General features: G+C 35.1%; 1 protein-coding gene across 8 annotated transcripts in view; it reads left to right on the top strand.

Annotated features, from left to right (window-relative positions):
* The window catches only part of CBLB (Cbl proto-oncogene B), a 213,007-nt gene that overhangs the window by 126,169 nt on the left and 73,526 nt on the right, over positions 1-13,312 (top strand). For all 8 annotated transcript variants that reach the window (XM_029939225.1, XM_029939228.1, XM_029939227.1 and 5 more), the window contains one exon: positions 10,961-11,164. In XM_029939225.1, coding sequence (XP_029795085.1) covers positions 10,961-11,164 — 204 coding nt within the window. The remainder of the gene's footprint in view (positions 1-10,960; positions 11,165-13,312) is intronic.

Raw genomic sequence — 13,312 nt, 5'->3', positions numbered from 1 at the left:
TAGTCATGAGTAGTTTATGCCTCTGCGGCACCACTGATTTCGGAATGTCACTTATCAGTATTTCCAACTAATCATATTTATATGATTAATTGTAGGTCACATTCTATTTATAGTAGGTCACATTCTGAAGCAAAACAAACCCTCATAGATAAATCTTATGTTGATGTTTCAACTGGCCCTCTTCTTAGGAGGAGGTCTGACTCCTGTCTCAGGTATGTCATTGGCTGCCTCTTAAGGCAAAAATGGGAGACTCTGACAGAGAAAGTCTCCCGAATACTTAACAGTTCTCCCAGGAAAAGGCATAACATCTTCCAGTTTACTAAAGCAGAATCTAAGTCACTTCTTATGCAAATATTCAATAAATACCAGTTGGTTTGATGTTTTAGAATAAGAACAGACAATAATTAGTTTCCCCATGGGCTTTCTTATGTTTCTTTGTCTGTGATAGAGGTTGGGGGCTTGAAAATGAGTCTTGGGACAGATTTCCAGTTTTGAGTATTTGAAGGATTCACAGAAGATTTCGATCAAGTCATTTTTTTCACTGCTCTTTAACACAGTCAATATCGAAGTCAATATTGTTGATGGGGTTTAGAAAGCAAACTAAATTTTCAAACTTTTTAAAAATTTTTGCTGTTAAGTATATAATCAACATACCTACCCCATTCCTGAGCCCTCTCAGGCTTGATCTTCTGTCTAACCTGTAGCCTCTGCTTTGTCTAAGGCTAGTCTTAGAGAGTCAGACAGGGAGAATGCAGGCTCTGGAGCGTTGAGCTCATTTATTGATAATATAATAGTTTTTACAATCTTATAAAAAGGAACTCTTTCTTCCTTTGGGGAGGTTTGAAAAATGGATGAAGCAAAAGAGGAAGAACTGGAAAATGAGTTAAATTTGATTTACTTTTTCAATGCCATTTCTGAACCCCTAGACATCTTTGCTACCTCAGTAAAAATGGTTCAACATCCCTATACTGCTCTCTTTGAGTGTGCATTTGGTTGTTATTTTACTTAGGTTTTCCTTGATATCCTTGCCCTCGTTTCCCTTTATCCCTTCATGGTATAGGTGAATTTTTTGTAGCACAGGGAGAACAGGGAGGCAGAGGGCTGCTCAGTGTGGCGTCAGCAAACTCATTCTCAATGTACAGGCACCGACTGCTATGTAAGTTATGTTAATAATTGTTCTGCAGACTTGACCATGTCTTTTTATAAATGACTTTCAACAAGTTATGCTGGCAGAAGGGAGAACTATGTTTGCAAGTATATTTCACATCAATCAGTAGAAAATAATACAGAGATATTGAGTCAGTGCCTGACTGACAGGTGGGACTATGTATGTTATAATGATTTGCTTTACCTGATAACCATTCAGTATCTCAGGGTAAGTAGAAGCCAGTTGTGTTTGTCACAGTTGGATTGTGACTTTGGATTGATTTATGCCTTCAGGAAGGTGGTATGGCTTTCTTGGGTACAAAGAAGCTAAAAATTTGTATTTCTTCCTAAAGAAAACCAGAATTTTAGTCTGGTACCAAATTTAAATATTCTGTGGCCCTGTGTGTATTCTGTGGCATAGTTTGGGCCTCTGTTGTCGGGGTCTTAGTCTGGGAGCATACACATACGAACATATGGCAGGACTTGGCACCTTTAACTTGATACCAACCTGGTATATGGATGTTAAGGGGGTTACACGTCAGAAGCTTCCATTAGTTTGGCAGAAACCTTTGATTAGTAAAGATTGGTTGAAGCATCATACAAAATAGCTGTTTCCCTGGAAGCCCAGAGTATGTAAGGAGTATGACTGAATATAGAACAGATTTTATTCGTTTAACTTTTTATATACTTCTTGAAAGAAATTTATGTTTAAAATTTCAGGGACAATACTATGCATTTTATTTAGTAATTTAGTAAATATTTGTGAACTATTTGCAGAAACAGTGCTGTTTTCCTGTGGCCATGATCCTTTGTCCCTTACATCACCACAGCATTTCTGTGTATTACTGTGTATTCTCAAATGGTACAGTTCCTCAATGCCTTGATTCACTTCATGATTTCTAATATTAGTCTAATCGCCTTATTTAAGATGTGCCCAATCATATTTGTAAATTGTAAACATTTGCTTTTGTTTTTTTTACTCTGAACTACTTGTCAATTTTAGTTTTAGAAATTGAGGAACTACATAAATTGCAAAGCATTCAAAATAGTCTTTGAGTAAATTTTTAGTAGAAGATCATTATAAAACTAGTAGTTTACTAAGTGAACTAAACAAAAAATGACAAATGAAAAATTACTCAGAAGGTTGAAATAGTAATCAAATTATATCACACTCATGTTATTAGTATTTAATGTTATTTTAATCTGATCATTGAAATTTGCTTATAGGTTGATGAAGAATATTCAAAAGCATTATTTCAGCATTTTTTTAATTCTTCCCACACAAAATACTTTGCAATCAATAAATATTCTTATATATTTTATATGTGTCCCTGCAAACTCTTACCTCATTGTATTTGTATTGTAAACATTATATATTTACCTATTTTTCTTCTAGAACCTAGCTTAGAATCCCTCTCTTCTAGCATGCTTTCTGCTTTCACAGTAGTAGTTACTCAGTAAATATTTATGGACTGTATGGTAGATGGTGTAAAGAGAAAAAGACTAAGATTACATTGAAAACATGCTATAAAGATAATTTAGATGAATTGTTGATATTGTAGATCAAAACCATTTTTCTGTTCATTTCTCTTCTGAAGAGTATCTACGATTTTTTTTCAAAGACTTTTATTATGCTTAAGATCTGAGATTGAATTCTAAGAATTTTAAACCTCAGATCCATTTGTGCTGTTCAGTAGCTGCTGGATGATTCCCTTCAACTTTTCACATTTTGATTTTGTCCACTTATTTTTTAGCCACATTATTTTACTTTTATTGCTTTTATTGCAGTAATACTGGCACTAACCTAGAGGCAGTGAAACTGAGTTTCTCTTTATTACTTTTTTACGTGAAAAAAAAAAACACACATGCTTGGTGATCCGTGGTTCATGTTTTTTCTACCCTGAAGAAAATTGTTCTTGGGCTAGGTTTTGAGAATTCCAAAGTGATATTCCATAGTCTTTATATCTCAGTGGGATTTTAGTGGTTAAAGGAAGCATCAACTTTTGAACATTTCCACTTTGGGGTAACCTGAATATTTCTACCTCTGCATATAGATTTCACAATGTAGTGCTTCCTGCCAACCAACAGATCTGTCAATTTTCATATAATGTGAGTGGCAATGTTTGAAAATCATTTAAACATGTTACTGCAGAATGCCCATTACTTAATAAAAATCAAATTGTTATAAAGTTAATCCAGTTAAAATGCAGTTGACAAACTGTAGGTATGCTAAAAACCATATTATGGCCTTAGTAAGCTGCTCACAGGATTTAACCTAATTGATGGTGAAATGGAGAACTAAAAGAGCCGTCATTGAACATTTCTGTAGTTTTTCAGTATGTTGTCAGACACTGTATCTAAACTTGTAGGTGCAGTGGGAAATGTGTGAATGTGAAGTCTGGATATGAGTGCAGTATTCGGGTCTCTCTTTTTCAGTGTTTTCTGGATTCACACTGGCACAGAGCTAGAGTCCATATTTCATGACTTTAAAGCCAGAGTGTTTGTTGTATAAGCTTGTTTATTTTTTCTATAGAGAAACGGTTGTTTTCAAATTCAGTTATGCTTAGGGATTATTGCTTTGCTTGGTGGAAGCAGACATGGCTTATTTGGTCCATCATTCTCCAACTTCTCAAATCCATTTACTTATCTGTTTATCTAGGAAACATTCCTGGGCAGCTGCTCTGTCCTAGGTTCTGTATGAATCTGTGATCTAGGAAGAATACTAAGACCCAGGCCTGCCCCTCAAGAAGCTACAATTAAATCTGAAAGTTTTATATAAAGAGGCATAGTATTAATAATAATTACTTGAAATGAACATCCTGTTATCTTTCAAATTTAATTATGGATTTGAGACATCTTTTGTTACTTTCTACTACTTTGCTTGGCATGCTGATACGAAAAGGATTTTAAAGGCTGCATGTCTGCCAAGAAGCTCTGATAAATCAGAGTCCAATGGGAAAGAAATATTAAACCCTAACCATAAAACATTATGTGTCCAGCCAGTATGCATTTTTTAGCAAGTCATTCTTCACCCACTCTTCCTTCCATGCGATGCCCTACTTTGGTTTAAACTGAATTCACTGGAAACTTAAATTTTATGTGATTAACGGAAACCTTAAGAAATGCACGCTAGCGGTGTCGGTTAGTTGTTACAGGCTGCAAGTGGTTACCCTTTAATTTCTGTCATAATGGCCCATTAGTCATGCCTCTGAAGAGGTGTCAGATATTTCTTTCTCCTTCTGAAACATCTGTGTTATTTAATAAATTGAATAAGCAAGCCAGAGTTTGCACAGAATACTAAATAAGTTGGATAATCAACTCTCTAGAGGCAATCTTTGAAACAATATCTCTCCGGGTGCGGTCTTTCTGTTTTGTCTTTGGCAATAAAACTTGTGGAGTTTTCCTTCACTTCCTCGCCGTTCCATAGATATTAACAAAACATTTTTCTTCTTCATCCAGAACTCCTCTGCATCTTCCTTTTTGTAGCAGTGTATTGAGCAGCAGTGATGGTGCAGACTTACTACGTGAGGTGTAAAGTAAGGGGCTCTTTTCATACTGTATGGGGGTTTTTCTCCAGGAATCCAGAAAATGGCTTTTGAGCTTGTGAATGGCACAAATTCTAAACTATGTTCTTCAAATCTTCTTTTCAAAATAAAAATGGATACATATATCTCAGTCAGATATACAACCTTGTTTTGAATTATTGCCAAGGACTTTAATTCAATTAAAAGTAAAATTACATTTTTGCTGTGATTATTTATTCTGCATTTTTTCCAAATAATTTAAAGGAAAGATATTAGAATTTTCAAAATAATATTTCATAGAGTCATTAAATGAAAATAAGCCCTGATTTTAATATGGAATATGATTAAAGAGATTTATGGATGTCCCTTATTTAGAGAGCGATGTAAGGCAAAACGTGTAGTTGCCTAAGAGAGGTGAGAAGCCAGCTCATATGATCACATTGAAGGCACAAACAAGTTATCTTTTACTCTATCTTTCCTCAAAAGCAAACCTTCACGTTTCTAGCCTCAGTGTAATTCCATAACTATAGTACTACAAATAAGAAAATTATATTTGCCTGTAAGAATGTTATAAGTTGGTATTTCTGTCCTTAATTACATGTGTGCCTTTTTGTATAAAAGTGATAAAGTGTTTGTTAGAGCTCCTGCTTCACTGTGGGAATAATGTAGGGGCTACCAGAGTCATTCAGAAATGTTACAGTTACCTCATGAACTACAGTGATGGATCATAGGGATGAAAAGAAGGAGAAAATAAAATTTGGCTGAGCAAATGCTTGACTCTGAGTCCAGTGACTATATTAAGTGGGGGCTGACTGCACCGTGCTGTGCCTGGACAGTAGCAGGTATTGGCACCTGGGAAATGTTTTTGATTGACTCTAACAAAGGCCTTTAATAGGTGTTTCAAAAGTTGGCTCCCTTAAATAAAGCATTCTCAGAATGCAAACACATAAACTTCTTGAATTACATTTTAAATTGGGTGCTAGCAACAACTATGTTAAAAGGTCTTACTGTGTAAGAAATGTATCCCAAAGAATACTATAATTACTAGGACAAGTTTTTCATCGTCCGTAAAAACTGAAACTTTTCAATAAGAGATAATAGAATATTTATTGATTAGAGTAGTTAGTTTTGTAACTTGTAATTTGAACAAAATAGGGGTTTTTTTTCATTTTTGAATGATCAATAGTAGGCAGCTATTTTTAAACTTTATTTTAACCTAGGTTATGAATCTGATCTTGAGGAACTACTACATCCTGATGTTATAGTGTAGGATAGTGATAGTATAATGATGAAATGATTGGGCTCATATAACAGGCCTCCTGGATGTAATTTCCTATACACAGATGATTAGCTGTGTTACCTCCATCAAATTTTATAAACTCCGTTTTTTTATTGGTAAAATGAAGATGATAATGGTGTGTACTTCATAGGGTTAAATGACTTATATGTATAGTGCTTATATGTATAGTATTATTCCTGATGTAGTACCCGATAGTATCATTTAGGAAACTGTCTCCTATTTCTGATTATTATTAATTTATGAACATTGGTGATTCTGTGATTTAAAAGTAGTTTAAAAATTGTATTCATCTCATTATAATATGGGAATTCTTGTGGATATGTGGATTTTTTTCAGATGCTAAGACGTGTTTCTTCAGTTGTCTTACTATATTTCTTTGCTTTTGAAATTATTTTTATAGTAATTCTGCCAGTATTTGCATAGCACATTGAAGGATTTGAATTAATTTATCTTTATCTTTGAGATATCCCTTAAATTGTACATTCCCTCATTATACGCTACAAAATAAGATGGAATGCTTACCCAGGGACATACACGTGTAAATGCTGGGTGCAGGATTCTAATTCAAGTGACCTGAATCAGAATTTCTGGGCCTTTTTTTTTTTTTGATTTGGTGTTTTCATGAGCCTTACAAGTTAAAACCAGAAGAGCCTATATTCATCAATGTCGTCTTCTCTTGCTCATCATAAAAGAGCACCAAAACCAACCAATTCTTTCACTCTGAGTCATTTGTTGTAAGATTACTATTAACTCTCCTTATTTGCCTTTTAACAAGAAGTTATTGAATTTCTGTTGGAAATAGTGTGCTGTGAAAATGCATAGTATGGACACATTTTATTCTCAGTATATGTATGTATCTATCCATCCAGTTATTTACTTATTTATCATTGTTCCAAGCTTTACATGATTTACCTTAAAATGATTTAAGGTAACTTCAAATCTATGTGAAATGATAGCAAAATAATATAAATTAGAAGTTACTCATATAGAAAGCATGTGCGCGTGCACACACACACACACACACACACACACAGAGTAAAAAAATATAAAATGCACTCCAAAATGAGACTCAAGAAGTCCTATTTATTTTTTAGGGTTCTCCATGTATATTGTGTATGGGCAAAGCCATGTAGAGATTAATTTTAAAACAAAGTGTGACCTCTAATACTCATCCTGAGAGGAAATAAATTGTACTATGTATAATGTATCTTTAAAAAACTAAAGAAGGTATTTAGGAGGTAAAATCCATATGAACAACACATAAACAGAAAATATATGGAAACTGACCAACATGTGATGATGAGATAATGATGAGATACTGATCTTTATTTGGATATTTACATAGGGCGTTACTAGGGAATGGGAAATTTTGGAATTTAAAGAATTTTTTTCTATTTCTCTGTAAAATTTTAATTTGTTCTCAGGTTACCTAAAGTTATATTTATGTTTAATATTATTAACTTAGTATTCATGGTTGGCATAGGAGTCTGAATTGTTTTGTCATGAGCATATTACATAGTTAACATTTCAGATGAGTGTGGCACTCACTGATAGCTTCTGTGCTTTGGTTTAGAAGTATTTCTTATTTGAGGAAGTAAAATCTGTTGAGTCTGTTAGAATAGATGGAGTCCCAAGTACTTCCTTGTACCATTCTCAGAATGTGAATATGTTGAGGACTAGAAGAGGAATTATTTATTAGTCTTTCTTTTTCAATAACATATGTTCCTTGATCTTGCATTAAGTATATGTTGACAGAAGCATTATTTTAATTATTGAGGACAATCCTGACAAATTACATGTCTATCGAAGACATTCTTCAGTGTATTCAGTCAACCATATGACAGAAACTAGGGCAGGGTATCAAAGTGACATTTGAGAATTTATACTTAAACTTAATTTGCATATGCCAGTATTCAGTTTACTGAAAAAGAGTGATAGGCGAAGTCATATGACAGTAAATATCATTAAGGAGACATGTTCATTGTGATCTATGTCTGCAAGTCAAAGTGAATGTACATTGCAGCTGGGTTGGGGGAGGATTTTTTTGTTGTTGTTTTTCATTTAGTGAGTAATGTGAACCTTCAACAAAGATAAAGCTAAACAGAAAATATTTTTTATGATGTATACTCACAAAACAACTACTCTGACATACATCAGTAATTTGTATAAAATTAAACTTTCACAGGGTGCCTGGGTGGCTCAGTCGCTTAAGCGTCTGACTTTGGCTCAAGTCATGATCTCACTGCTCATGAGTTTGGACCCGCATCGGGCTCTGTGCTGACAGCTCAGAGCCTGGAACCTGCTTTGGATTCTATGTCTTCCTCTTCTTCTGCCCCTCCCCCACTCGCACTCTCTCTCAAAAATGAATAAATGTTTAAAAAATTAAAAAAAATAAACTTTCAGAAAGCAGAGATGGAAAGAATCTAAATTCAGGTGTAGAAGAACTATTCCTAGTCTTTCTCTTGGAACCATCAAGGTGCTGTTATTGCCTCCCGTTTGCCCCCTTTCCAAATGCTTCTTTCCAGTTACCCTCTATCGGAATGGATGACATAAACTGCAGGTCCATCCTTAACCAAAGCAATGTGTAAAGTGGCATTGAACTGGCATTGAAGTTTCTAAGAGAAGCTTTTGTAGCTGAAAGCTGTGGCATAAACATCCTGAGCACTGTACCAAAAAAATTACTTTAATGTTTAAATCAAGTGGATTAATTTTTCATTATGGTAATTATACTTTAGTTGAGTCTTATACATTTTTCTATTTTTAGATACACACACTAAAACATTATAGATGAATTTATGTAATGTGTAGTATATGCTTCAAAATAATCCACAGGAAGTAGAAGGTACAGATGAAACAAGCTTGGCCATGAATGATAATTGTTAAAGTGGGGTGGTAGGTGTATACAGACAAATTACGCTTTTCTCTCTACTTCTGTATATGTTTGAGTTTTTCTACATATATTTTTTAACATATGAATGAATGATGTAGGGCCTAGAATCCTACTTTCTCTTCTTCATGCATTAAAGACACACAGGAACGTCTTTTCCTAACTTGCTCTTATATATTAGAACTATCTTTTTGAATTATCTTACATAGATCTGTAAGAAAATCCCATTATAGTCACAGAATATTGATCCCTTTTGACTTTTATAATAAGGGGATTTTATATAGCCGACAACATATTGAATATGCACTTACGTTTAATGTTCCTGTTAACAAAAAAAACAGGAGAAAGGTTTAGCTTTCCTTAAATATTTACTCTTGTGTTAGAAACTGTTAACATAATATAAAATAATTAACCCTCAAGTTTATCATCTGTGGAATGATGGAGCAAAATATTTAAGTTGCCTGAAGCGCACCACCTTAAGCATTTGCCGCAATAGACATCGAAGGTTTTTTTCTCTGCATCACCTTAGTTCCATAAGTATCTTTCCCTAATTATCTAACAGTAAATGAATAAGGGAATGTTGTGCTTTCTTTTCGTTGACCAATGCAACGAGTGTTTTTTTTTCTTTTTTGACAATTTGTGTGGCAAAGAGAGATGTTCAGTTTGTTAATCTGAGGGATGTTTGGAAAAGAATAACCCATTTACCACAGGGTCTGCCGGAGTGGCAGAGCGACAGTTGTCCAGTGAGAGGAGAAGCAAAAGTACTACTTCACTGCTGATCAGAGTGTCACTCACTGTGGGAATGCAGATCGCCAGTTTCCTGCCATAACAAGTGGGTGGGGCAGTCTTAAGTACTGAATGGTTTCTGTAAAGATGTTAGTTCTCTTTACATCCCTGTCTCTTCTCTAAAATGGTGCTGATTCATCTCATTTCTGCCTTTATATGATATTATGATTTCTACTATTTTTTAAGGATTATTTATTTTTGAGAGAGGGGGAGAGGTCAGAGAGAGGGAGAGAATCCCAAGCAGGCTCCACTCTGTCAGCGCAGATCATGACATGGGGCTCCATCCCAGAAACCGTGAGATCATGACTTGAGGAGAAATCAGGAGTCAGACGCTTAACTAACTGAGCCACCCAGGCGCCCCTGATTTTTATTACTATTTTTTAAATAACACACTACTAAAATCAGGGTAAAATGCAGAAAGAAAAACATGGTGGTGAGTATCATGCATCATCTATCTCTGGAAGGAAGCATTATATGCAGGGCGAGAACACAGTCTTATCCTATTTCCCTGCCAATTGTGAATTCTGATTCAGTTAGTTTTGAGAGTGGAATTGGGAGACTTTGAACAAAACCTTCAATAATTACCAATAAATGAGTTTCTGCCCCAAAAGTATTAGCACAAATCTTTTTGCAGTATCTAGTTTCAAAGCAAGATGAGAGGTAAAATTTAATATTTCACATGGCATTATATTCCAAATGAGCTGTGTCAGAATGACAGGCTCTCAGGACAGATGATGGTTTCTGGATGTAAATTTACTTTTTTCCCCCCCCCACCAATTATAAATCAAGACTTTTAAAAACCTAGGAATTTAAATGGAAATATTTATCCATAGTTATATGCACAGGAAGTTTTCCAGAATGGCTTGTTTTAACAGATACTATTACTTTATTTATAATGAATTTTTATCAAGGTGTCCTTTGTATAGATTGTTTAATTAGCTGGTGCCTTTTGGTAAAATGGGATATGATTCAGTTTCCATTTTCTTACAGGACCCTGAGGTTTTGCTACATTACAATTGTAAGAGAACATTCAGAAAAATAAAGTCAGGCTCCTTTTCTTTGGCAAATCAGAGATTTTTAGAGAAATTTTTCTTTGAAAATTTGAGATACTAAACATTTAGCATATCTTGTTGGCTCCATGTTCTACTCTATCCTGTGTTCTACTCTGTCGTCTTCAAGACAGATCTTCCTTCCCTCACTCTCACTGCCTACCCTACAACCTCTTATATGCAATTACATCTATACATTACATTTATATGTAATTACAATTACATTTATATGTAACTCTTATATCCAATTACATTTTTGTTTCCTCAGGAGTCAGATGGCCAGGGCTGCCCCTTCTGTCGCTGTGAAATAAAAGGAACAGAGCCCATCATCGTGGACCCCTTTGACCCAAGGGACGAAGGTTCCAGGTGCTGTAGCATCATTGACCCCTTTGGAGTGCCGATGCTGGACCTGGATGACGATGATGACCGAGAGGAGTCCTTGATGATGAATCGGTTGGCAAATGTTCGAAAGGTAAGATTAAAGCACAAGTTTAATCAGGGTGGTGTATGGACATAAGAAAGGATGGTGCTGTCACAAATGGGCTGTGTCTGAATGTTTTGGGGCTTGAGAAAGAAACATGGAAGAATCAAAAGAAAGGTGAAGACCTCAGTAATGCGAATAGGCTGATGAAATCATCGACAAAGAACTAGAGTCTACTCAGTTTTCTTGCTGGTTTTACACTTTAAAAGGAGAGATGGTCAAGATTGGCAAAAGCAATCCTGTGAAGAAAAAATTAAGAAAAATAAAGAAAACTAAGAAAATATAAAAATTGGAAATGATTGATTACAAATTAAGAAAATAGAAAAATTGGAAATAGTTGATTACAAATAGTCTTTGTTAAAGTCTGCAAAGAAGTATCTGATAGTTATTTTCTGACCAGGAGAGCCAGTCTTCCATTTGGCTACTAAGAAGTCACATAAAATTTACTTTGTGAATTTACCACAGTGTGGGGTCTGCTTATCAAAATTGCTGACTCAGAAAATGGACTTTGTGAATTGAACACGGACCCTACTGCCCAGTTAGAGTAAGTAAACCCACAAGAAACTAGTCAGTGAACCAGAAGCCAACGGAATAATTCACAAGCCAGAAATAACCATGATTAAGAGAGCTGGCTCTCAGGTATCAGGCTGTTCTCTCTACAGAAAGACTTGTGAAATGCATATTGCGCTTAGAAGTTTTGTGTTCTCAAAATCAGAGAAATGGCAATGAGTGGTATAAAAGGATCTGAAAATGGAATGTGAAGGTGTCCCCTCCTGCCCCTCCTCCTGACTCATCACAGACAGGGCTAATCAGTCATAGTGCTCATCCCTACTGAGGTCCGACCTGGCCTGCAGAGCCTGACAGAACCTCCACTGCAGTTCATTAAGATTTTTCAGGTAACATGAATCCTATTTGCCATCTAGCTAGAGTGATAATAATGTGTAATAGCACCCGATCATTTGCATCTATCTCCACGGTAGGGAAACACGGCACAGGGAACAGATGAGGCATTTGTTTGGGTTACTCCTTCCTTAAGGCATCAAAGTTTATCTCCCGGCTTCCCATATTTTCTACATTTCAATGTTCCATGCTCAACAAAGACATAAACCCGTAGGATTTTTCACATGTGCAGGTATGTTACCATCACCCACATGTCTACTTTGACATTTTTGGTTTGAGATGCTTTTTATTCTTTGTATCATTAATTTTCATAAATGTAATAATTTAACTCTCAGAAAAACTACTCTTGATTCTCTATCCTTTAATCCTGACAACTAAGTTTTGAAGGATACAATTCCTTTGACCTCAGAGACAGAAGAAAGGAAGTAGTTATTCCTCATTATTTTTTATATGAGCAAAGATTTTTGACATATTTTATTCTCTCAACATCTTGGAGATGTAAATGTTCTCATTTTTCAGATAAGGAAATGAGGCTCAGACTATACGTGTGACTTGGCTACATTAGTAGGTTGTAGAGACTAGATTCTAACTTATGTTTTCTGTATAACAATACAGTGATGTATCCCAAACCACATGTGTAACTCTCTCCCATGCAGAATCATGAAATGGTTTCTGTTAAGTCAGATTATAGAGTGTATTGCTAGAATATTTGTCATACAGTATTATTAGTTTTAATTAATGATTTCAGTGACAGGATGCTCCTCTGGGTTCTTTATCTCTTTTGATCATTACTCTAACCCAATAGAGAAGCTACAGTTACTGTCCTGTTTTACAAAAGATAAGGCTAAGGAATAAAGGGGTGAAATAGCTTGCCTAAGATCCTAGTACCACTCTATAGCAGAACAAGTACTTTACTCCAGATCTTCCAAAATCAAAAATCCAGTTTGGAGCCATCATGCAATCTGCCTCTTTTGCCCTCTTTGGAACATGCCACACGCATTGTACTTGACAGAGTGTAACTAATTGTCCTCTGAAGGTCTTTTCAGTTGTATAATGTAATGTACATCATGAATAATTTTGGACTCCCAATACAATTTTAACCAGAAATTAAAAATAATTTGAATTTGATCTCTTGATAAAAATACAAAATTATAAAAATAAAAATATGTATGCCCTATAAAAATATTTACACCCACACTAACCTAATGGGTCACCAAAACCCCAAGCAAATTCAGTTAA

The sequence above is a fragment of the Suricata suricatta genome, chromosome 5 (assembly GCF_006229205.1).
Source record: "Suricata suricatta isolate VVHF042 chromosome 5, meerkat_22Aug2017_6uvM2_HiC, whole genome shotgun sequence".
Classification (NCBI taxonomy): domain Eukaryota; kingdom Metazoa; phylum Chordata; class Mammalia; order Carnivora; family Herpestidae; genus Suricata; species Suricata suricatta.
Note: the sequence above shows the minus strand (reverse complement) of the source record. Positions and strands in the feature narration are given on the sequence as shown.